General features: G+C 39.2%; 1 protein-coding gene across 2 annotated transcripts; it reads left to right on the plus strand.

Annotated features, from left to right (window-relative positions):
- The first annotated feature begins 1,189 nt into the window (after positions 1-1,189).
- Positions 1,190-27,366, plus strand: MST1 (mercaptopyruvate sulfurtransferase 1). Of its 2 annotated transcripts, none has more exons than XM_006853232.4 (13): positions 1,190-1,841; positions 2,283-2,474; positions 3,470-3,529; positions 4,051-4,113; positions 5,028-5,152; positions 5,234-5,396; positions 6,405-6,464; positions 9,837-9,895; positions 11,159-11,240; positions 12,364-12,427; positions 21,928-21,995; positions 22,101-22,212; positions 26,976-27,366. In XM_006853232.4, exons 1-12 carry the CDS (start codon positions 1,740-1,742, stop codon positions 22,194-22,196), a joined length of 1,134 nt encoding a protein of 377 aa, XP_006853294.1. In that variant the 5' UTR covers positions 1,190-1,739; the 3' UTR covers positions 22,197-22,212; positions 26,976-27,366. The 2 variants fall into 2 exon arrangements, with proteins under 2 accessions (XP_006853294.1, XP_011626578.1); XM_011628276.3 differs by having other exon boundaries at positions 1,191-1,841; positions 26,984-27,366.

Genomic DNA, 27,366 nt, shown 5'->3' on the forward strand with positions numbered 1-27,366 from the left:
GCTCACCAAAAATGTATAACATTAAGAAGAAACAAATGTCTTCATCATATTTATCACAAATAAACATATTTTTGTAAAAAAAATATATAACATTAAAAGCAATCCAACAAGCTCACCAAAAATATATATTCTTTTTTTTTTCTTCTCATATTCATCACAATTTTCATAATTTTATTGAAACAAAATGTAATTTTATTTAAAAAAATTTATTTTAAGAACCCTAAAATCGAGCCACAGATTACATAAACGTTAAAGTCGAAATCAACCCCAAATCTTTCATTTTTTGAGATCTTTATTCAAAAAATTACGAATTTGTTACTTCACAGAAATTTAAGGAAAAAACACAGCAAAAAAAATTGATATAAAAAAATGTAATCAATAGTAAATCAAAATAACTAGTGTATTTGATAGATAAGGACTTTATGATCAAAATTCATTGATTAATTCGATAAAAATCGATCAATTGATCGATCATAAATCAATTTTTTTTGGATAAAAACAGTTCTTCCAGCAGCAGTTCTTCCAGCCCAAAAAAACCTCAAATCTTCATCGTTTTGGAAAAATTGAAATATGTAAACATTGAATCCTTCAACAATCAATCAAAGCCCTCCATTTATATGACAATCTACGAGGTATTAAAGTTACATTTGATAGAATGGCGGAAATTTCTAATTTTTAAAATCCCCATTTCAATCTGCCACAAACTCTTTGTTTTTCGACTTCTGATTCAATAATAGATAATATACATAAACTTTATGGTGTATAACATCAATATTTGACTGAAAAAACAAAAAAAAGCTACAAAATGGAAGAAAAAAATCTTGCAAAATCTTGTTCTGTAAAAATAACGAGTATGTGTCAAATAATGGCCGTTATTTTATGCGTTATAACGGCGTTATAATGTACAAAAGCAATAGTAAACCGGGCCGGTTAGGAAAATCGGGCCGGTTAGGAAAACCGGTCGGTTTTGAAGAAAAACCGTCGGTTTGACATTGAACCGATCGGTTTTGGCCCTGATTATTTTTAGAGAGTTCATCTTACCATGTGTACCGCAAAACCAGCTCTAACTGAAATCGCCACCCCACCGGTAGAGATCTAAACGGTCGGTTCCCATTCTAACTGGCCGATTTTACGAACTATGGTCATACCTTATACTAATGATAAATGGTCCCACTTTATACTTTTCCTTCAGTCACGGTGAGTCCATGAGTTATAGGGAAATATTATTGGGATCGGAAATGGCACGACCCAGTCCTGCCCAATGACTTATTGGGCCAGCTGATGCTCAAGAAAATAAAAAGAGGGCCAGGCCAGGATAGTCGCGGCTTGAGCCTAGGCTGGTCTTTCCCTCGGTTGCGGTTGTCCAGCCCTATGTGGCCTAGGCCCTAAAAATTTGAGCCCGACCCGGCCTAGCTGGCCGGGCCGAGCCGGGCCAACCTTAGCTATTTTTAAATAGGGAAACTCCACCATCGGGTAACGCTAACAAGGGCTTAAGATGGATGGGGCCATGGGGGCTCTTGTTCATAAACCCCACTTCAAGTGGTTGCTTCTCCATTCCCCCCTGCTGCTTCAACCATGGTGGAAATGAATCCCTCCCATTCCAATCCTCACAATATTGTGTTATAAAACCTTCCAAATCTTCATCTTCTTCTCTGTCAATCATTTCCTCTCTCTAGATATTGCTATAAAAGCTTCATATTATTCTTCTTCCTCTTCAATCACTCTCTCTCTAGACATAGATGGCCGGTTCCTTATTGACCAGAGCGTTTGGCGGATTCCGATCAATCCGACCAGCAATTCTTCACACACACAACCCACAATTATATTCTTCCTTCCTTAAGGTGTCCCTCTCTCTTGGGTATCATGTTTTTGTGCTTAATTTCGTTATTTACTAATAAGCAGCTATACTTAAGCTTTTTCCTTCGTGGGTCTTCCATTTTCGTGACCCAATTGCAGTATATGCTGTAGAAAAACAGTTCCATTATCGATTGAATTATTGGGTTTTTTTTTTGTTTATTATGAGGCTTTTGGATAAATGTTTTTTTTGCTTGATCCTAAACGGTGTTAGTCATTTCATTGGCCTTGACTGTTTGAACTTGTTATTTAAGAAACAATCAGATAATGATGTCTGAGTTTCTTGGCAGCATAGAGAAGGAGCCCCCCCCCCCCCCCCCCCTTCTTTGTAATAAACAAACAATCTTTAATTATGGGCTTAATTCACTGTTATCTTGTTTTGGCGTGATTGATTTACTGTTGCCTTTACTTATTTTACTTATTTGCAGAGGAAATCTATTGATAATCTTGTGAAACCGTCCTCCTTGGTATCATCAGCACCTCGTTTTGTTTGTTATATCAGTGCTGCTTTGACTCATAAGGGAGCAAGAGCCACCTTTTCAACCCAATCCATGGCAACAAATGAGCCTGTTGTTTCAGTTGATTGGCTCCATGAAAATCTTAGGGAGCCCAATGTTAAGGTTCGTTACCTCTTGTTCTTTTTCTCTGTTTTTATGCCGTTTTTCTTTCTCATTTCCTTACTTTTGCCACTATCATCCTTTGATTTTAGTATATATTTACTCTCTCATGTGGAATTACAGAAATGACATCATATTGTGATCCAGTCTGTCCTCCTATCGTTTTAATCATACTTTATGTTCAAGTCAATTTTCATGGCCTTTCATGATATCTCCATGTGCTTGTTTTATGTTTTCATTTTTCGAAATGGAAGTCAGACTGAAAGGCAAAGCATTTACAAACACAATGACACATTTGTGCCTTCACATATGTACATATATACGTCAGACTGAAAAACAAAGCATTTACAAACACAATGACACAATTGTGTCTTCACATACATACATATATACATTTGTACATTTGCATATGCAACATATATACATGCATAGACATATATATATTTGGTGTCTTATGGTTCTACATGTGCACCATTTATGTTTGTAATCTTGTATGTGGACCTGCACATGGCGCATGTATGCCCATGTGCCTTGCTGCTCATGCACATACATTCATAGATTCGTATGGAAACTCATACGTGCATGTGTGAAAAAGTGTTCTTTTGTGTTTATGTGTGTTGACACACACAAACGCACTTGCACGAACACAAATAGGCATGATTGTGTCCAATAAAAAATCTGTGATTATTGCATGTGTTTTTTGCATGAGGAATTATAAATGAACAGATAAAGATAGCCTAATGAGATCTTCAGTGGTGATCTTATCTATCAATAAATAATACATTGATTATTGAAATGGGTGAGTCTTGACCAATAGGGAAATTGAATTGGATAATGTTGAGGGTAAAAGGAAAAAGTCACCGACTTTGCTGTAACACTTCTACTTTTACTTATCTTGATACAAATTATCTCCTGGGAGAAGCGTGTGTAATAATACGGCTGAATGTGGCTGGTATTTACTCTTATCTAATCTTTTTAGTATTCTTTTGTGGTTCTAGGTATTGGATGCTTCTTGGTATATGCCTGATGAGCAGCGTAACCCCCTTCAAGAGTACCAGGTGCTTATGGAATAGTATCATTTCTTTTTTTAAGTTAAAGATTTCCCGGAGCTTGTTTCTTCATGATTCTGTTTCTAGTACATTTATTGCTTATAAATAATGCATTTTCCGTGGTCTATGTTGAAGTGGTGTTTGGTTCTACTTCTTTTCCTGAAGTTATATTAACTAAAGCCCATGAAATTTTCCACTGTTGTTAGTTTTGATTTTGTGAAACTAAGAAAGGAAATAGGTTAACTAAAATAGGCAATAGTTCTCACTAAAGGCAACACATTGGAGAAAAGATTTATGAACCTATTTTAATATGGTTTATGGTTTGTCCTTTTCTCCTGAATTTCTATGAAAATAGCAATCTGTATGCCTCTATTGCCATAGTTTTATGTTCCCATATAAATATTTAATGAGCTATTTTTAGCCATCTAGCCTGCTTTCTCGGTAAGAAGTTCCTTTTTCTTTCCAAATATTGACTTTTGTTGGTTTCGGGAACTTTGATTAGTATAGCTTAACTCTTGTTTTTAATGCAGGTGGCTCATATTCCTGGAGCTCTTTTTTTTGATGTGGATGGGATATCAGATCGAACCTCTAACGTGAGATGATATTCCTAATCTTATTTATCTCTCTTCCTTTCAGATTAACAGTATTGAGCCGAGAATGTCTTAAACATTATGTATAGGGACATATAACTTGCTAGATCCTGTAAGATAGCCTATAACTATATATTCTTGGAAAACTAGATATGCATAGAAACATGTGTTACTAAACTCTATAAACTAGCCTGCAAAAGTGTAAATATGTGCCAATATATGAATGCTCACTGTTCCTTTTCTGATGTGTCTGTTAGACTATAAAAATTTAAATTCCACCCCTCTCTAGCATTTCAGAAGTATTCTTAGTTTTTTTTTTTTAAAGAACCTAAATAAATGCTAGAAATAATAAGTTACAGGGTTAAATTCTAGGGATATGTTAGCTGTGTTTAGTAAAAGGGGAATTTGTCAAAATACAGCTAAGGTATTAACTACTAACATTTACCCATCACTTCTGATTTAATTTCAAAATACCCAGCAAAATACAGATGATTCTGAGTTGGAATAGTAGAAAAGGGGTGCAATGTTAAAACTTGAAAAGTGAGGTGTAATTTGACAAATTTCCCTTACTAAAATGGGAGACCTTTGTATTATTTTAAGAAGATTGAAATGCTGTGACAATTGTAAGAAAGATTGGGATCTTGGAGCAACGAGAAGTGTATGAGAAGGATATTTTGAGAGATAGTTGGTGGCATTTGGATATCATGAATTACTGTGATGTATTCATATGTAACACACAGACACAGATATAATCTACAGTTCATATTTTAAGCATATTCAGGACTGGTTGTGCCATTACTAACTCAGTGGGTAATAAGTCGTTAGTTTCAATGAAAATTTCGATATCCTGATAATCGTCCAATGTTTTGATTTAGAATGGAATATGACCATTTTCTAACATTAGCATCTTGAATCAGTTGCCACACATGCTTCCTTCTGAAGAAGCCTTTGCTGCTGCCGTTTCTGCTCTTGGCATACACAATAAAGATGGGTTGGTTGTTTATGATGGCAAGGGCATATTCAGTGCTGCTCGTGTATGGTGGTATGGTCCTATAGCACTAAGAATATTGAATACTCTCACTCTCCCGTATCATGCTTCTGATTCGTTCTCAAACTTGAATAGGATGTTTAGAGTGTTTGGACATGATAAAGTTTGGGTGCTTGATGGAGGTTTGCCACGTTGGCGTGCTTCAGGATATGATGTAGAATCGAGTGCCTCTGGAGATGCAATTTTGAAAGCAAGCGCTGCTAGTGAAGCAATAGAAAAAGTTTATCAAGGACAAGTGGTAATACACAACACCCCATTTTACAATTTTTATGTATATGTTTACCCTTACAAAATATGCATTCTTTGTTCTGTTTCCTTTGGCGAAAATACACGATGTGCAGACTGTGTATGATATATGCTATACAGCTGGGGCATCCACCATTGGTTCTTATACCATTGGTGGTGGAGACCGACTGTGGTTCACTGGTGGCTAACTCTTCCAAGTGGTCGGTTACAGTCTCAACGGTGCCCTGCTGCATGCTGTATACCATATGCAGTCTGTGTATTGTATATTTTCCCGTCCTTTAATGGTGCCACCTATAAATGTTTTCCTCATATCACTTTCACTTTTGTAAGGATATTATTTGATTCTTCTCTTTAGACCATGCAGTTGAGTGGCTAGGTCTTGTGATTCTTCGAATAATTTGATAATTCGGAGTTCCATTACAGAAGCCTTACGTTTAGTCAATCATTGTTCTTGTAAACAATATATCCTGCAGGTCATTCTCAATTTAACATCTAATCGTAGTGACTGATTCCACTCACCAAGCATGTCCATCTATCATCCACATCTTTGGTTTCCTAATAATATGATGAACTCTAGGGCCCTTATTTGCGTAAGTCTATTCCATAGTAGAGCACATTGTATAGCCTCCTATGGATTTTTCGAAAGGTTACACACCCACCTTGATGGCATTCAGGAGATAATTCCTTACCCCCCTAGAGAAAGACGTAAAATAGAGTCTACTTTGGTGACCTGACAGTCACCTACCCTTATTTTGTAATTGTGATTTATTTACACTGCAAATACTTGTTGGTAGTGTCGTGATGTTCTGCTTTCTTCTTCAGTGTGGAAATGTGGAATGAGTTTCTGTTGACTGAATCGTATTAAAACATTCATATTTCTTGGTTAAGTTTCCTCTATAAAACAATGAATTCCTTGGGCTTTTGATAGGAAATCATAGCACGTGGTAAAGGTACTCTATTCTGTGCTACATTTTATCTTTCAAATCATATCCTTTTGCAGGTTGGCCTGAGTACATTCGTCACAAATTTCCAGCCACATCTAGTTTGGACTTTGGAACAGGTAAGACTTTGTTATATAACATTTCATTAGGCTAGAGTTTATACGTACCGGTATATTTCTTGCAATACTACTGACTGCAATTCAGTGAGAATCTATGGAATTACTTCAGAAGTCTTGTGAATTTGCAAGAATTTTCTATTGGTCTATTGAAGCCATGAATTGTCTGCACCTTATGATGCAACTTGATCCAATGACTTATATATGACCAGTCTAGAAGATGAAAAGAAAATAGAAAAAAAACTTTGAATTTCATATGAGTATATTAGTTAATATTTTTTAGTTATTTCGTGTGAGAATTCTAAACAACTAAATAACGCTTGATATAAAATGTAGGTTTTTGGATCAAATGTTTGTGTTATGATTGTCAGAAGAGCTTCCTTATCATGCTTTACCCTAAAGGAAAAAGAATAACAACATGCTTTATCCCAAATAACAGCATGCTTTCTGGTGGTCCCTCTCTCCTTTGCAACCATTCATCATTTCAACAAACAGTAATGACACGAATAATGAGGTTTTTCCCTTTGTTTTTAGAGTATTATGAACTGTCCAATCATTAAAAACCCATGCACAAGAGCATAACGTTTTGTCCCTATGACCAGTGTCATCTTTATCAAGTGATTTGTAAAGGAATATTTGAATTCATGCACGGACTAATTTGTAAATCTCCATTTCTAGGCTTATGCTTTGTCGCACAACATCTTGACTATATTGGCATCTCTTGCAACAAGATTTAGTTTGCTCTTATTGCCGTACTGGGACTGGACTGTATTATTTGGACCCCGAGTACCTCAGAGGCATTCACTGTCTCCTCTTTTTACCAAAACCTTGTCCAACCACCCACATTCCCCCCATCTCGCTTTTCTATTGTAGCCCAAGCTTGGTCCTCTTTTACCCCTCCTAAAATTCAGGTCTTCATGTGGTTAGCTCTCTCCGAGAGGGCGCTCGTGGTTGACCAGCTTCAAAGAAGAGGAATCCCCATACCTAATCGGTGTGTTCTCTGTTTCGCCAATGAGGAGTCTAATGCTCACATGTTCTTGCACTGCCCGTTTGCTTTTAAGATTTGGGGAGAACTTCTTCGCCTCTTCAATGTTCAGTGGGTGCTACCAGCCACTGTACCCCTTATTCTACCTCCCTCCAACCTTTCCCTTGGCCTAAAGCAGGTATTTTGTTGTGGAAATCTGGGGTGGCAGCCTCTATGTGGGCCATATGGATAGAGCGAAACAATAGGATCTTTTGGGGAGAGCCCTCCTCATGGTACAATACTTTCCTTAAGCTTAAATCCTCGGTAGTGTTTTGGGCAACCAACCACAAAAGTTTTAAAGGGGTCCCTCCTTCAGTTTTTTATCAGGACTGGGCTGCTACCCTCCAGCATAGTCGAAAGCGCCTACCTTGGGCGCCAAATTGGAGACCACAAGATCCGGCCCAATTCAAGCTAAACTTTGATGGTTGCTCTTTGGGAAATCCCGGGCCTGCTGGAATTGGTGCCATTCTCAGGAACCACTCTGGCTCAACTATCGCCTCCATTTCTAAAAACAACGCTACTTGAGGGCCTCAAGCTTCTTCATCCTCACAGGATAGAGTCTATTATTATAGAGGGAGATTCCAAGAATGTTATTGCCTGGGCTACAAATTCTCAACCCCCCCCCGCCGGTTTGGCTCATAATTTTTTATGAGATTAACCACCTTTGCTGTGCACGTCTTATGGAGGCATACCTGGCGAGATTCAAACCAGGCAGCAGATACTCTCTCTAAGGAGGCGGCGACCCAAGATGGTTTATAGGATCGATGTTTTGGGTTCGGCTTCTTTTTGTTGGTTGCTTTGCTACTATGTCATTGTAACTTTTAAAAAGATGGTTTTTTTACTCTACTGTCTCACCTCCCTTTCTAGGGCATTTTGTACATAGAGCTTCCGCCCTGTGGATAGCCTATTCTTTGTTTTTCGTTGTACTCTTTTTATCTACTAATTAAAGGTTAGCATTCTCAAATTTCTCTCTCAAAAAGAGTTTAACATTCTAAAAAAAAAAGGATTTAGTCTGCTCTTGGAAGCTGAGTAGGCACATGAATACAGCTGTCTACTATAGTAGACCATCTGGTAGACTTGAGTGGTGACTTAAAGAAATATACACAGACAATCAATAACACTAATTTAGCTATGGTTCCTTTTTAATATCCACCCTTTTCTTTACGTATTCTTATACTTATTATCTCTGATGTTGAGACATAATAAACTGTATTGTTACTCTTGCTCCCATCAGGATAAATCTGCCCCTTCCTCTATTCCCACCTACATGTATGGGATATTTCAAGAAGTAAACTTCTTTCTTAGTAGCGGGATCCGGGGAAAGGATCGGAAAGAGAATTTCATTATATTTCTGACTAGGAACAAGGCCTATCACAAGAATCTTTTTTTTAGTAGGGCGATAACTCTGGAAAGAAAGACAAATTACCTATCTTTTCTTTCATCTCGGGAGAAAGACGATTAGGAGGAGCTAATTCAAATCCATGTCTGTACTTTCTTTTGTTTTTCTTTTTCTTTTATTTTTTCTAGGATATTTGTTGACTCTATAATATTATTAAAGTAGCATACATGATGCAAAACTTGGGACTGCCTCTCAGGTAGGGCAGCATACAGCTATATACAAACTTTGCATATAGCAAAAAGAGAAAAAAAGTCTGGATCAGCTAAATTCCCACTCAGGAAAAAGTGGAGATTAGTTACAAAAGCTGGAGCTGTAGCCCTCTGGCGTAGCTAGAGATTCAGCTGTTTTTCTGAATTCCAACCATACATGTTTAAGATTAATGATAATTATATGTACTATTTTTTTGACATTGGAGTAGTCACAACCATAATATGAAAGACAGAAACAAAGACAAAGAGTCAAAAAAAAAAAAGGGATGCCAAAGAAAGAAGATATCCATGGTCTAAGAGATGGCCATTGATGCTTTCCTTCTTGGCGCAAAACAACCTATATTTTAGATTCTGTAAATGTTTCCTCTCATGAAGTAGAGGGCTTACCTTTTCATTTCTTGAGTAAGCGTTAAATTGTCAATTGTTCACCAATTTGCTTGAATGAAATAATGCATGGTCATACGTACCAAAGAAGTCCAGGAAATTCCTATATAAAAATGAAAAACGACAAAGTTATGATAGGGTTGAATAGTAAAAGTATGTGATATTAATCGAAGATGCTCAGCTCTTTATTTATTACTTCTCATATGAATTATGTTTCTCAATGCAAAGATACTCATACGTCTGGGATAAGACCTTTTTACTATGCTTTCTTTGTCTTATTCTTAACAATGTTTGGAATTTGGATTTTCTACGAATTAATGGAGTTGGTGATTTGATGGAGTCCTTTTCTCATGTGTCAGGTTCAAAAAAACATCGAAGAGAAATCTTACCAACATATTGATGCAAGGTCAAAGGCCAGGTATGATACCTCCATCAGTGAAGTGCAAACTTCCATAGTGTCTTATCTGTTTACTATTTTTCCTCCTCATTTCTAAACTCAGCAGCATTTACTTCTGCACAGACAAAATGCATATAGTTGTATTTCACATGTGATTATTTAAATTTGGTTATGTCCACAAAAATTATATGAAATATCTGTATATGGAGGATTTTTGAACCATACATGTGATTATAGTCTTCCATATATGATCATATGTATGCACACTTATGCTAAAATAGAGTAGAATGCTAACCTGCTCTGAAATCAAGCCGTACCAATTTTTGTTATGAGAAATGGGTTTGGACTGGGACAGGACAGCAAAGTGGAGATATGAGATGCATGGAATTTGGAAGTACTAATCTGGTGTCTTTCGAAGATGCTTAGCGAAACTGTGTTAGCTTGTAGCATTTAGGAAATCATCTTTTGGTACAATAGTTATGTGCTTAGTTCATCCCCTACTAGTGCATTATAATTAGCTACATTAGCCAGAAGCAATGGTTAGCTGAACAAGCAAAGAGCGTACCCCAAGCCAATGCTTTGATGTGTAGTGAAGTGTTGTGAAAGCCCTCTTAAGCAAGGGCTTTTTGCTAGTCAAAAAGTGAAGCACTTGCTACTGAGCGACTGCTTTGCTGGTTGTGACGAAACACTCTCAAAGTAGTGCTTTGCCTTCTACAAATAAAGCCCCTTAAACAATATGTCTAGTTTGGCACATGTAAGTTTGCAAGAGACATATTTTTGAAGTGCACCATATTTATTTTTATTTTGAAGTGCACCATTTCATGGATCCATGGCAAGGACATCGAGTTCTGTATAAATATCTGTATAAATTCCTTGTTTTCCAAATTGTTGGTTGAAACGGAAATTTACAAGCTATGAAACTATTATGGAGTTATATTTTCTATAAGGGTGGTATAAATTCAAGGACCATGTAGTACACTAACCGTGCTATATTGAAGCTTATCTATGTGTATATAAATGCTCAAATTATTGCTCAATCAAGCTTTTTCTGGTTGAAATTCATGGTTTTTAAACAATTGGGGCATTAGGGATTTGGGCACTTAGATGCACTCTAGTTCCCAAGGTTGATTGATAGAGATCTATACCATCTGAGCTTACAATTTCAGGTGGTTTGCTTAGTGTATGGCTCCCCTGATGTTTATGAAGTTCTAAAAGTTTGTCACGACTCATCTTGATTCTCATTGTGTTCATGTAACCAAAATGAAATCTTTTTTGTGGTTGCAGATTTGATGGCATGGTTCCAGAGCCTCGAAAAGGAATACGAAGCGGTCATGTACCAGGCAGCAAATGTATTCCTTTTGGCCAGGTAGAAAATGAACATAAACACTACAGACAAAAACCAAGGTTGCAATTCACTAAAAAATAATAAAACAACACAGTTAATAAGTACAGTGCTGAACATGTTGTGCATTAGTGAAACCCAAACTAAGGAAAATGCAAATAAAAAGAAATAGCGGAGTTTAGAAACAGAAACCTAGAAACAGCGAAGGGTCATATCGTCTAAGTTATATGTTTATTGCATGCTTCAACAAATGAAGTGGTATCCGTTTCAGGCCCTCATACTTATCCTCACTTGTGACCATAGAACCTGGTACTGCACAAGTAGCATGCAAATTTCCATGATGCCACAACCTCTAGATGCGATCATATTTCTTGGCATTGCGGGGTTTGTTCTCTGGAAGAATTTCTCAGTTGTTAGCACTAATAGCTCAAAGAAAGGCATCCCTCATACTTGTCCACAATAAGATTATTTGTCTATTTATGTCTTCCTCATTAGCACGAACAATTCTCATGGGAAATATGTCATTCCAACACCACATGGTTCGATGACGTTAGCCACGCAAAAATCTTTTTGCATTACTATTGTGTCAAACACTTATTAGAGGGCTTCGTAATTCCTGTGCTGTGAAAAATGAAATTCAGCAGCACTGCTCTCTCTCTCTCTCTCTATGATATTTATGGCTTGGATTTCTCAATGTTTATCACAGCAATACCTGTTGAATTTTTAGTGGTAAATTTTTTATGATGCTTGTTTCTTTGTGTCTGAAGACTGCCTAACTACTACAAGCAGCTAAACCATTTGGTTGGCATTGTTTCCATCATCGGATTAATAAGATCAATGCTCATGATAAAAAGCAGGGATTTATGAAATTACCCATGAGAGATGAACAATATAATACCTTACCCATATCTTTTCATTAAATTTTAAATACTCATAGAAGACACATGATCTTGAGTTGGAATAGTTGCAAAGGGATAGAATGTTAAATAGTTCTCTTATGGTTATTTTGATGAATTTCCCAAAAAAGCAAGACTGTAAGAACCTGCAGTTTTATTTATAGAAATTGGAGCTGACGTTATATTTTTGATGTCGTTGTGCTTTTTACCACCTTATGTAGATAGATGTGTGGGTGTTCTCTTTATTGCAGGTACTAGATAATTCGCAGACACTCCTACCTCCAAATGAACTTGCAAAAATATTTGAGCAAGAAGGTGAGAATGCTTTCTCCTTAAGTCTCTAGTTATATAAGTTATAAGTTTGTGTGTGTATTATTGATGCAATCAAATAAGGTGGTTTAAGATTGTGGATGCATGATGAGATTGTTTATTGCCATCTGAATTCTGTGAAAGGAAAATGAAAAACAGTAATGTGGATGAAAAATACAATACATAAGAAGGATAATGAATAAAAAAATTGAAATCAAAATGGAGACGATAGGGAGGGAGGAATATCTTGGGTTATTTCTTTTCTCGACTTAGATGGACTTGGGCTCCCTAGGTTTTGGTTTGATGCGGTCATCAATTAAGCTAGGACTCCCAATCATTTTCTAGTTATAATTGGTGCTGAAAAGTGACTCCTTTTGGGTCAGCTAAGTCCACCCTTTCCCTTTTCGCGTACTGAGAGAGAGAGAGAGAGGGAGAGAGAGAGAGAGAGAGAGAGAGAGAGGGGGAGGGCATTCTTGTTGCACAAAGAGCAGATAAATGGAGACATATTCCTCAAGGAGGGAGGAGAAATGAATGATTCTTAGCCAGAAGTGGGGATGAGAACAAAGAGGAAGAAAGGACAGGATGGAATCAGTAATGCTTAAGGATGCCTTGCCTAGACATTTTGTGACTCAAAGGGTAAAGGCGTGCTCCCTTTGCTCAACACATAATTATTGGGATCGGGAGCGAGGTCAGATCTTGGAGCGGGATCAGGACTGCAGGATCAAGAGATGCATGAAGATTCATGAGATGGGGTTGAGATCCGTATCGTGTGACTTAATGGGTCCTAAACCTCCACTTCCCCCGCTATCCTCTCTACCCCTTTGACAATGTTCCCTTGTCTCCTTTACCACCGCTGCAACCACCTCAGCCCCTGATACTTCTGCCATCGGCACCTTTGTTTGCACCCGCGTCCCCGACGGATGCCTTACAACAACCCAACCTTGAACCCCCTCTCTCTCTCCCTTTTTCTCCCAGTCTCGCTCTTTCCCGCCCTCGATAGATACTCATTTTTCGCTTGATACCAATCCGCCATCTACCACTTCTTTCTTCGGTCTCGCAGTGCCACACCTTCCTCAGGTCTTTAGAACGCCAGAGGTTCAACCTTTTTCCCAGGCGGAGACCTTTACCCCTATGGAGTGGCCTACCTTCCCTGCAGGTATTCTGGTAGTGGAATCCGTTGATCAAACCCCCCTAACCCGGGGCTATTAGCCTCTCTTTTGGCCCCCCACCTTCCGTATACCCCCATTTTGATCCCCATCTGTTGTATAACGATGGTTCGGATGGCCGTCTTTCTACCTCCCCAAGCAGCCCAACTAGCTTATTAGACCATACTTCTATTGGCCACCACCGTCGCCGTTTCCCCTTGCTACCTTCCCTCCTCAGCCCAACCCCCTCTCTAACCTGCCTTTTATCGATCACTCTACACCAGCCTTGACTCTCTCGGACCTCCTCGCCCCACCCTACCCTCTGCAACCATCTTCTCACCCCCTTTATTCCTTTTCTTCTTCTTCCACATCTGACCCAACTTTTTCTTCCCTGGAGGCTTCAGCCTCTCTCCTCTCTTTGAACCCTCCCTCTCCACCCCGTTCCCCCTCTTCCCCTCTTTCTGACTCGTACCCACCTCTCCCCATTGACCTTTACCCAAATAACCCCTTCGAGGAACCCTTAGCGTCAACTCCTCCACCTACTGGTCCAACCCCTTCTTTTTACTCATCGGGCAACTTTTCCACATCCCCTCCGACGACTTCTTTGGTGGGCTCTGCTTTTGTTGACGGAATAGATCGCGGCTAGGCAAACTTCAAGGAACTCCTTAAGGTCATGGTCTTCCCGCACCTGGACTTGAAGGCCCACTTCATTGTTTTTTCGAGGCGGACGCAAAGTAGACTGAAGGTGAGAATCAAAGGGCAAAGAGAGGTTCTGAACCTTTATTCCAGCATAAACTATGAGAAACATACCCCCTTGGAGTTTTCAATAGTGCATGTGGTACAACCTAACCCCGCATAGCCTTCTCTAAGAAGGTCCCCTAGGCTTGTACATCTTCTCAACCCTCCCAGTTCCTGATGAAGATTCTGTCATGGAACGTGAGGGGGTTGGGTCAGGACTGCAAAAGAAATGCGGTAAGGGATTTGTGCGCAAAGCATAATCCCACAATTCTAGCCCTCACTGAGAATAAGCAGCCCAACCCAACTCTGCAACTCATTCGTCAGGTTTGGGGACGAAGGCCTAGTCAATGGGTCTCCATGCCAGCAATTGGGGCTTTAGGTGGCATTTGGGCTGTCTGGAACCGAACACTCTCTGGTTTCCTCCTTCCTGGGGGAATTTTCTGTTACATTTCTCTTGTCCAGAACGTCGGACGGGTACCTTTGGAAATTCTCGGCCATCTATGGCCTGAACTCTGCAGCTCAACATTCCTTTCTATGGAACAAACTTGATCGAGTAGCCAACCTACCCCACCCCGCTTGGTGCCTTGGGGGGGATTTCAACATCACAAGATGGTCATTTGAAAGAAACTCCAACTCCAACAACTCGCAAGGGATGTTGGATTTCTTTGACTTCATCTCTCGTAACGAGTTGCTAGACATTCCCCTTCAGGTTATCCAATTTACTTGGTCTGACCACGCCTCAAACACTACCCTCTCAAAACTAGATAGGTTTCTCGTATCTCTGAAATGGGATGAAGACTTCCATGATTCTCTCACTCTTTGACTCTTCCTAAGCCTACCTCTAACTACTGGGGCATCCTCCTAGATACTCTCGCAATCCAAAGAGGCCCGAAACCTTTTCGCTTCGAACTATCTTGATTGGAAGAATCATCCCTATCCTCTCTAATTCCAATGTGGTGGGCATCTTACTCCCCCTTAGTCTCGGGTAGGGCTGGGTTCATCTTGCAAAAAAAGATCCAACTTCTTAAGGCCTCCCTCAAAACCTGGTGTAGAAATATCCCTAGAAATTTCTCACACAAAAAATGTACTCTCCTAGCCTTGATCCATAATCTTGACATCTTGGAGGAATCTCGTCCCCTCTTGACCTCGGAAGCCAACCTGAGATCCCACCACAAACAGGAATACCTGTCCACCCTCAAGAAAGAAGAGATCCATTGGGAAAGACAAAGCACCAGGGCCGGGCGGCTTTCCTGTAGCTCCATTCCTCACCTTTTGGGAAACTTTCAAGTCTGATTTATTGAACTTCTTCCAAGAATTCTTTCACAAGGGCATATTGCATAAAGAAATGAACGCCACTTTTATTGCTTTAGTCCTCAAGATTGAGGGTACTGAGGAACTCAAAGACTGTCGGCCCATTAGCCTAGTGAATTCCTCTTACAAGATACTCTCCAAAGTACTAGCCTCTAGACTTAAAGAAGTGCTCTCGTTTGTGATCTCTCCCTCTCAGAACACTTTCATCAAAGATAGGCAAATACTAGATGGGGTTTTGGTAGCACATGAATGCATCCACTCTAGGCATCACTCAAACAAACCATGCTTTATATTCAAGATCGACTGAGAGAAAGCTTATGACCATGTTGATTGGTCTATCTTGGAAGAAACTATGACAAGAATGGGCTACGGGTTGAGATGGCGTAAATGGATGAGGGTCTGTTATTCTAATCCTTCATTCTCAGTGCTCATTAATGGCTCACCCAAAGGCTTTTTCCCATCCTCAAAGGGTCTTCGGCAAGGAGACCCCCTATCCCCATTTCTCTTTGCTATCTCAGCTGAAGTCTTTAGCCAATCTATCTCCCGTCTTTACCAAGCCAAACTCCTTTCAGGCTTCAAAAGCTCTCCCAGAGGTCCAACCATAACTCACCTTCAGTATGCAGACAATACACTCGTCTTCACTGACGCTATTCCCGAGGAGATTGCTACCCTACGCCTCTTCTTCAGATGCTTTGAATTTGCCACTGGGTTCAGAGTAAACATGGAGAAATCCACCATGATTGGGGTGGCTCTAACCCCTGCTAAAACCAGAGCTCTTATTCCTGATTGGGAGTGCAAAGTGGAAGACCTCCCAACCAGTTACTTAGGCATGGGAAAGCCTAAAAAAAGGCAGTGGTCACACGATGTTGATAAGGTGGACTGTTGCCTAACAGGATGGAAAGGCCATTATCTCTCCTTTGCTGGCAGGTCTACCCTTATTAAGGTGACCTTGGCTAACACCCTTGTTTATCTGATGTCCCTTTTCCACATGCCAGCAGCCATTTCAAATCGCCTAGAACAGCTCATGAGGAACTTCCTTTGGTTGGGGGATGCCAAGTCCAAAACGTTCGGTCTCATTTCTTGGGACAAAGTTTGTCAATCCAAGCATCTGGGTGGACTTGGGATTCGCAGCATGAGGAAACAAAACATTGCTCTCCTTAGAAAATGGTGGTGGAGACTGGCAAACCACAATAATCTGTTGTGGAACCCAAGTAATCTGCAGTAAATATAGAATCCACCTTACCCATTGGATCCCTGAAAGGAATGCTCCTGGTAGGACCTCCGGGGCTTGGAAATCGATGATGTCTTCCTTCTCTCTCTTCAAGCAAAATATTCGCTTTCATCCTCAGAGAGGAGAGAATCAGATTCTGGTCAGACCTATGGGTGGGCCACTCTCCCCTTAGGGACTCTTTCCCAGCCCTCTTCTCTTTGGCTACAAGTCCTACAGCTACCATCGAGGCAGAGATGCCACTTTTGGGCAGCAGAAGGGTCTGGAACCCCACTTTTAGGAGGGCTTTATCGGCTGATGAGGAGATCGAATTCCTCACCTTGTCTTCCTTGCTACACTCTACTTTTCTGGCTCTCAATGGCACAGATAGGATAGTGTGGACCCCATCACCATCTGGGGTTTTCTCGGTGGCATCCTTTTACAAAAAACTGCTGCAACCACCCACCTACCCTCACAACCCCATTTGGGTAGTAAACAAGGTGTGGTACACGATAGCCCCACCTAAAGTGCGTGCTATCAATTGGTTAGCATGCTCCAAGAAGGCATTAACTGTAGACCAACTGAAACGCAGAGGCATTCCCATTCCAAATAGATGTGTGATGTGTCTCTGTGAAGAAGAGAGCAACTCGCACCTCTTCATTCATTGCAGCCTGGCACTCAACCTTTGGAGTCGCATCCTCCGTCTCTTTGGACTCTCTTGGGTCATTCCGGAGTCTTATAAGGCACTCTTCTCAATGTCTTTGGACTCTCACTGACCTAAAGCAGGCAGGCTTCTATGGAAAGCCTCTATGGTTGCCACAATCTGGGTCATATGGCTAGAGAGGAACACAAGGATATTTAGAGGAGTCAAATGTGAACCCACAGCACTTTTCAACAAGATCACAGCCCAGGTCATTTTCTGGGCTTGAAATCACAAAGCCTTTAAAGGCATTACAGCAGCATCCTTCCTACTAGACTGGGAAAACCTTCTCGACCTCCATACACCGAGGATAGGCCGTGCAAATAACTGGTTTCCACCCCCAGTGGGACTTGTTAAACTTAATTTTGATGGGTGTTCGTTGGGAAACCCTGGTCCAGCCGGTGCTGGAGGAGCCTTCCGTGATCACAGAGGCAACATCCTGGCCACCTTTTCAGAGTTTCTTGGCCATTTGACTCCCAGTCAGGTGAGTCTTTAGCTCTCCTTACGGGTCTCAAACTTTTTAACCATGTTTGGGGCCTACCTTTAATAGTGGAAGGAGATGCCGAAAATGTCATCTCTTAGGCTACGGGGAAATCGGCTTCCCCTTGGTACCTTCCTTCGATTTATGACAAGATTGGGCACATTTGCAGGGGTACGGTCGTCTTATGGAGGCATATTTGGAGGGAATCAAACGACCTGGCGGACCGGCTCGCGAAGGAAGGAGCAGCAGCTCAAGCTCTGGACCTGCAATCGACTGAGGATCTGGATAATACTTGAGGTCCCTCTTTTGGGTTATAGTAGTCAGGATTTATTTTTTGGAAGTCATACTCGTCATGTACATCTTCTGCCGTGGGCAATTTTATAATACCCACTCATTTTTTGTATAGGGCCTTTTGGTCTAGCCCATTTTTTGATGAGACGCCTGGCTTGTGGGTGTTCTCGAAGATACGATGTATACTTCGTCCCCTCTTTAATACAACAGTTAATATTTTTTTAAAAAAAAAGGTTCAATCTTCAAGCTTCAAATACCGGTAGCCGTTGTGGGACTGTTTCTTAACTAGTTGATCTCTATGCTGAAAGCCAATATAGAGTTTAATTTTTTTAGAGAAATATGCTCCTATGGAGAGAGAGAGAGAGAGAGAGACTATGGGCTAGTGAGTTAGAGAGGATGGATGGGAAAAGAGTGGGTGGTCATTGATGAAACTTGAAATGTGCTGCTGATATTTGGTACCAATGTAAAAGAAACTCGATTCCATGTTGGTGGAGAACCTATTCCACTTACTCATGGACCCATGATTTGGATGAGATGGATCTGGACATTAACCAATGATTTACACTCCAATTTTGTAGATTGGGACCCCTAAATTTAGAAGACATTTTGAATCGAAATAACTTGTCCCAAACCACATGGTCAAGTTTTGAAGTTGGAGCAACCACCTTCTTGGGTGATCCTGGTAACTATGGCTCAACAAATGATACTTGGGGTTTCATTGTGCACTATCATTTGGCCTGGACTTCTTTTTTTTTTTTGAGTAGTTCAATGGGGAGAGGGCCCTTACCCATAGGAATGGATCTTGAGACGTAGCGTTATGAAAACCCAGCTGCTACCATCTTAACCCAAGCCCAAATCCTATCATTCGTCCTGGACGTAACTATGGGAATGTTTTCAATGCTGTCAAAAAGGCCCGGGCTTGTGGCCTCTGCCTTTGTCGAATCTCTTGCATTTGTTGAATCTCTTGCATTACGAAATATGGAGGTTGATATTTTACAAATGGTCATCATCATCTTCCAAGCCTTATATTTACGGAGGATATATGATGAGAATTTGATTATTAAGTAGTTATATTTATATACAAATTGAATATGCTTGTGCTCTTAGGCATGGCTAACCAATCTTTTTACTGGTTTCTTGTTATTCCTGGTTGAATCTCAAACATTCTGTTATAATAAAGAAACAGTATTGAGGTTATGACAAGAACTGGAAATTAGAATACCATAGTTATCTCTAGAGCGAAATGCTGGCTCAAAATGTGGAACCGCTGCGACCTGGCCACCACTGCTGCGACCTAGCCACCGCCACCTCTAAACCTAAGTCAGGCATGGTAGAGGAGTTTGCCGTTGCTCATCCAAGTGGGCCAACACTAGTATAAAAAGAAGAAAATCAGGATGGTTTTGGAGATTGCGTAACTGCCGGCATGGAAACTGGTCCCTTTAGGGCAGTGGATGGGAATGAGGCCCTCTGCTTAGCTTGGCTGTATGCTGCTTCATTGGCTTCTTCTCAGTGGAAGCTGATTCAGAGAGCACTGTAGGTAAAGATTTCATCAATTATCTGCTCCAGACTCCAGGGATAATTAGAATGCCTTGTGGCCTAATTTTTTATATTCATGGACTCTCCCTCAACCGCCAGTACTGAGCCTCTTGATCTATGCAACAACTTAGGCCACCGAGGCGGCCTTTGCCTCAGCTATAGTCACCCTGGTTTTACCAATCGGATCTGAAGGTGTCAATAATATAACTGCTTCACTGTTCTGAAAACTCTTCTTATGGCAGCCCTTTCCCGATTACTGTTAAGGGGACCCATCAAAGTTTAGTTTGATGCTGCCTGATTGGGGAGCAATCCAATTTGTGCCCTTGTAGAGGCCATGAAGAGAGTTCTAGAAATCATATGCCAATTCAGGAGAAAGTGCGAGGTTGAGAAAGAGTTGAACTCTTTCCAACATCTTGTCCAATTAATCTCTTCACAGATCAGCTAGTCCATGGCTTGTATATGAGAGGCATATAACAAGAAGCCTGGTGCCAGTAGTGCCATTATGGAGGGTGCCATAACAAGCCTGCTTTCTAGCCATATAACCCAAAGTAGTGTCGTTATGGAGGCCGCCATAACTGCAAGCCTGGTGCCAAAAGGGGTAGTCTGAAAAATGTAGTGAAAAGTTGTTGAGGAGAATCAGGACATGACTTAACGAGAAAGGACCAAAGCTGGTTAGCCTCTCTGCAGTGAACGAATAAATGACTGATTCCTCATCTTCTTTACACAGGATGCACATATTGGTGAGGTGTATTCCTTTACGCTCGATATTTTCCAACATGAGGGTCTTCTTATTCATCACTGGCCAACCGAAGCCTGATTTTTCCTTCTGGGATTGTTTTTTGGGTGGGTGGGTTGTGGGAGGGTAGTTACTCCAAGCCTTGCAGGCCATTGAGGGGTTGAAGCTGGTTATAGAAAGTGTTGATGGAAAAGAGCCCTGATCTAGCAGGCTCTTAGATAATTTTGTCAGTGCCATGTTGAGGGATAAAATGGGATTTAACTAACTGCAGCAATACTTGAAGTTCACCGGTTTCCATTTTAGTCAGGTCCCTACAAAAACTTGGGAGGCCACACCAATTGCCCCCCTAGCATCTCATGTGAGTCAGATAGTCCATTCCTTGGTTAGCAGCAACTAAGAAAACGTTAGGAAATTGGATTTCCAAGCTTGCAATCACCCAGCCAAGTGTCTTTTCAAGGCAGGAATGTCATAGCGATACATTTCCAAGGGCCAATGCTCTGGCACTCACAACGGGCTGAGGCAACCGCCCCGATCCCTCACGACCATATCCATGTTGGATGACCAACTCCCCATGGTGATCATCCTAAGTAGGATATAGCCATCACCATATTCCTATTAGGGCATTTGGGCAACATTCATCACGTTGAGGCCCGTACATAAGCCACCATTTTTCTTTGACTTGCAGACTGCCACGCAGCTCAATAGGTGGTATTTCTAACCCCCTTCTGCCCCTGACAACAGGAAGTTCCTCATCAATTGCTTGAATCTATTAACAATCGACATCTACATCCTAAGGAGAGAGGTTGCTGGAAAACAGAGATATTTGCAAGAGCAGGTTTGATCTATGCGATTCTCCCTAGGGGCGATTCTCCCACCTAGGGAGAGGAAACATCCTTTGTGAGATGCTAATCTTCACCTGAGTCTCTCCACTGTACCATTTCGTTGATGTTTCCTCAATTTGCCTGTACAGAGGCAAGCCTAGGTGCTTACTTGGAATCGAATCTGCCCCACACCCAAGTCTTTTTGCATATCCCACAACTATGTCTGGGTCTGGCCAGAGTTGTAATGCTTAGCATCTATTAAAGCCTTGATTAGTCAGCTACCGCAATTCATACTTGCCATTGTCAATAGCTTTGACTCGGGCTTGGACTTGTCACGGTCTCGATCCCAAGCAAAAGCCAACTAGGCCGAGTCAGTCTGTGTGCTTGGCTGAGTCTCAAAATAAAAAAAATTATGGATTTGGTCAAACTTGCCCCTATTTTAGAGTTAATCATCCAGAAATGGCACCTGAGTCCCCATTTTTTTAAACACTGATACCTTCTATGAAGTGGGCATATTGACTGAGCTTGTTCATGTTGCAGGCATTTCTTTGGATCGCCCCGTTGTCAGCTCATGTGGAACTGGTGTAACTGCATGTTTACTTGCATTAGTAAGAAATAGTGACTGTATTACTCTCTCTCTCTCTCTCTCTCTCTCTCTCTCTCTCTCTCTCTCTCTCTCCATAGGGGGATGATCTTCTTCTTTCTTGCTGCAGGGTCTGCATCGACTTGGGAAGACTGACGTTCCAGTCTATGATGGATCTTGGACAGAATGGGGTGGTCAATCTGATACTCCAGTCTCCAATGCTTGATTTCTTTATCAATGAGGTGAGGATCATGTACAAATCTATTTGTGTCACTTGAGCTAGTTTGGAAATGATTGCTAAAATGGCATCAATTGAAATGGTATTTTAAGACTAGCATTATTTGTTTGCGAGAAAACTATATGCTTCCATGGGAGCCTCTCCTAGATTCACTCTCTCAGTTAAAACCCTACTTAGAAGTATTTTTAAGACTTATGCAACTTTTTTTCAAGTAAACTTTTCGGGGGTATTTTGGTCAATTTATATTTTACAAATTATTTTTTCATATTTTTATTAGGTGCACCTCACTAAGATGTACATACGTTCAAAATTTCAAATCATTTCGATTAGTTAAAAAACAACGAAAATTGAAACACTACCAGATAACTGTGACCGTGCGATGAAGTTTGGATGGTGATGAGGGTAGGCGAAATCACTGTTTATTTTCGCCTATAGGCTTTTTGTAGTATCTTCCACATATATATATATATATATATATAGAAAAAAGCTAACAAATACTTGGTACATATAGTGAATAGTAATATAGGTGGAGTCTTAACCATCAGATCTTCATCAGGTGGTTCAAAATACATATCACTATCTGAGTTTTAATCTTTTTTCTAAAAATCGGTTCGTGATGAAATTTTTGGCATATGTATTAAAAAATACGGCGCACAAGAAAAAATAGAAAACAAATATTTTATACAATACAAAATGACCAAAATATCCTTGAAACATGATCGGGGTAGTTTTGTCATTTTAAATTTTTTTAGTATTTTTTTTAATATTTTTATACTATGCACAATACTGTTAAGTATATACATCCAAAATTTTATCTTAATTTGATTTATAAAAAAAAATTAAAATTCAAATAGTTATATGTTCTTTGAATTACCTGATGAAGATTTGATAGATGAGATTTCACTTATTTTTCTATTCATTATAGCTGCCAGTGTTTGGTATCTTTACTTTTATCTATATATATATATATATATATATATATATATATATATATATATATATATATATATATATATATATATATATATATATATATATATATATATATGGGTGTGGTTTCTATAAGGTTGCAACCTTAAACAATCCAATTAAGGCCCACATTCAAATTTTATCATAACATGTAATTTTACTGAAAAAGATTTTTAGGATTATCTCAAAATCTATTTTCACATCTAATTATAAAATTTTAAACTCCAAAAATGGTTAAAATCAGGTAGATCTATAAATATATGAAAATATTGAAAATAGACGGTCTAAATAATGTATTGCAAGATGCACTATTTTTAGGACAATTTTTTTTTTGCTTTTCATATTCATACATCTCGATGTCGAGATGATCAATTAGATGTTTTTTCAACATTAAAACAACATTTTCCGATGGAGTTTTGAGGTGCATCTGTAATTCTACATTTTAAAGGTTGCAACCTTATATAAACTTATATATATATATATATATATATATATATATATATATATATATATATATATATATATATATATATATATATATATATATATATATATATATGGGAAAAGATGGGATTAACACATTGCTCATATGAATATATGAGCCCAACGATCCAGATTGAATTTGGGCCGATCTGACGATCACGGATATCTGGTAGTGTTCGAATTTTGTTTTATTTTCTAAAAATCCAAATCGCTTGAAATTTTAGGTGTGTTCTTTTCATCAAGGCGCACCTAATAAAAATATAAATAAACATTATTCGCGAAAAACAAAATAATCAAAATACCCCTCGAAATCTTTCGAAGGTATTTTGTTCAATTTATTTCATGCAAAATATTTTTTTGATATTTTTTGAAGATTCACTATTTTTGATGAACACATGTCTAAAATTTCAAGTGATTTAGATTTGTAGAAAAAAAACCTAAATTTAAATACTACTGGACATCCGTGTTCGTCAGATCGGCTCATAATCAATCTGGGGCATTGGGTTCATATGTTCATATGAGTTAGTGGGCTAATTCCATCTTTTCTCTCTCTCTCTCTCTCTCTCTCTCTCTCTCGCTATATATATATATATATTGAAAAAAGGTATATATAAGGTGTCAACCTTATAATGTACAAGTAAGGTGCACCCAAAAAATCCATTGCATAAGGTTTTTCCTCTGCTGTAAATTCCTCAAATCAATCATCTCGAAATCAATCATTTCGACCTCAAAATTCATAGATATGAAAGACAAGACGATTTTTCGTCTTAAAAATAGTTCATCTTCTAACACGTTAGCTGGACCGTCCATTTTCAAGTGTTCATAGATCTGCTTGATCGTCACCATTTCTGGAACTTAAAATTTCATATCATCACAAGACTTCGTAATGCTGGAATTGCATTTTCGGCATAGTTTTGAGGTGCACCTTACTTCAATGGTATAAGTTATGACACCTTAAACATATCTCACCTATATATATTATATATATGCCCCTATGCATTTGTCGATTTAAACATTCTAAAGTTGAAAAAACACCTTCCAATTTTCGGATGGTCAAGTGTTTCAGGACACAAACGAGCTTTTCAATCCTCATTAGGTGATTTTGAAGTGGAATCCAAAATTTCAGGTCCATAAAGTCTTATGCATGTCGTTTGCTTGAAGGAGTGTAATGAAAGAAAGACCTATGTGATCCGAGGAATACATTTTTTTTTATTTTTTTTCTCACCCCTTTCTTTTGGCAAAAGATCACTTATATGTGGTCTTTATTATAATAATATAAATTTCAAAATAAAATCAACATAACAATAAAATCAAGATTTTAACAACTTGATGCCATTGAAACAAGTATGCATTATGTTTAAGAATAAAAGATAAGATTGCAAGAAACAGAAGGAAGAGTACCGGATATTACCTCAACATGGCTTATTACACCCCACACCGAGAAAGCAAATTTCGGCCAAGCCATACCAATGGAATATGAACCCATTTGATCACAAACTCAAACCCTATGTGAATTCTCTTAGCAACCTAGTTTGAGAGAGATGGATTATCTTTTTGTTAAACCCTAAAACCTTTAGCCATAGATCCATATTTGAGAGATAGGAGAGAGAACTCCATAATCTAAACTCTTAAGTTCTTTCACAATGTGGGAGAGAGAGATCAAACATGAGAGAGAGAGAAACTTTCTTAAGAGAAAGATAAAAAGATAAGGTGTAGAGATTTTGGGTAGAGACAATCCCTTTTTTATAGGCTTGAACAATATCAGGGTTTTTCTTGGCCTGTCTTTTTTTGTGAGATTGAACATAGACTGTCAATCAAGGGTGACTTGTGAGGTGCGAGATCTGAGCCATCAATTCCATATATAGGCCATCAATATTATAAAAGGTGCATAGACCATTATCCGCCTTTCCTTAACCATTTTTTCATCAATAGAAATTAGATAAATTAAATCTAATTAAAATATTATGCATTTCATAATCTTTTACAAAATATTTCAAAGATATATCAAGTCAATATACACTTTCAATATTTAGTCAAAGTATTCCATATCTTATTTGACCACATGCCATAACATAATATTACCAAAACATAAAATAATTTAAACTCCAAGAAAGAATCCAATGGGTGGGGCATGCCACCCATGTGTGGCACATGTGGGCCCCACCCACTTGACACATGGTGGGCCCATGTGCACTATGGGCCCCTCCATGATATTTGCTTATCAAAAAAATTCTAAAACATTATTTGAATTTTATAATTTTGTAAAATCAATATATTCATTTTTATAAGTCCAAAAAAAAAATATAAATAAAATTTCAAATGACTCATAAAAATTCAAATAATAATTCTAAATAATTTCTATCATAAAACAAACATAATTAAATTAACTTGATGGAAAATAGATCTATATGGTGAAGGGATTTAATCTGCAATCATGGGGCACTCCACCTTCAACTGTGGACTACAGATCACACTTGCTTTATCGAACCGACCCAGTGTTTCCCATGACCCACAGTCCAAGCAGGGGTTCATTAGCAAGTCACCAAAGTCTGGCGGATGAGCCAAGGGGTCGCAATCCCAGTCTGTAGATTACAGGTCCTCCTTTAGAGATAAATCAAAGTCACCAAGACCTTATACAACCACAGCTCTATGGCGTATAAGGGTATCTCTCGCACATGCATACGCTTCAACCTAAAAAGTGGATTTCTAGCTTTCTCGAACGATCTATCGATATACATGCCGTGTGATGGTACATGGATGAGGTTTTGGCCCATGTCTCTGTAGGACACCATCACACAGCATTTCGGCTCACTCATCCGGACATGTTCTCCGACCTCATTAAGAGCTAACCCATAAACCCTTATCGATTTGTTCTTCATCCCAGGTAACATGAGTTTATTCCGGCCGATTGGCCTAGATCGTTAAACACAGTTCGGTATCAGCAAACCATCGTTTGTTTAGTATGGTCAACGAGGGACGACACTCTTACTGAGTTCTTGTTTCTCTATATCATTTCATTTTACAAGTACTCATACGGCTTTTAAAGGCCACATAAACGCAACATGTACAGTGTGCTTATATGCCAAACAAACACTCCACCCCCAATTTTCTTAGCTCGATGGATGTGAGCCAAGACTCTCTCTCTCTTGATGGCCTTTGCTAGGAGAATATTTAAAAATTTGTGGAATTTATGCTGGTTCAGTTTCATGAAAACATTGGCCTGTTTCACTTGTCATGTTCTTGAGAATTTTTAGCTACCATTCCTCATTTTGACGTTTTCTGTATCTGAGAATGCTTGTTTTCTTCTTGTTGAAGAATTCTAGGGGAAAGGCATGGTTTGGGTGATAACATACAGTGAGAGAAGAGGCGGAAATGGATCTTGGAATCACTTGTTTCATGAAGCTTTTCTTTGAGTTCTATGGAGCGGGTTTCACACTTGTTGAATATCCTGTTCAGTCCCTGCCAACCTACCGTCTAGAGAGGGAGGGGTTTGGGTTGGAAGAAGAATTGAATTTCAATGGGTTCTATAGGCAATCTGTTTGTGATGAACCAGGCCGTGTGTTTCTGATAATCTTGAGTGATTTGTTAATATGGAAAATTTTGGAGAAATATTAACTCCGATTGCGATGAACATTGGTGAACCTGAACATGATTTTGAATTGTCTACTATATTTGACGTTTTATAATAATCATTATGATTCGCTCA

Source organism: Amborella trichopoda, chromosome 2 (assembly GCF_054954075.1).
Source record: "Amborella trichopoda isolate Santa Cruz 75 chromosome 2, AtrichopodaSantaCruz75HAP2 v2.0, whole genome shotgun sequence".
Taxonomy (NCBI): domain Eukaryota; kingdom Viridiplantae; phylum Streptophyta; class Magnoliopsida; order Amborellales; family Amborellaceae; genus Amborella; species Amborella trichopoda.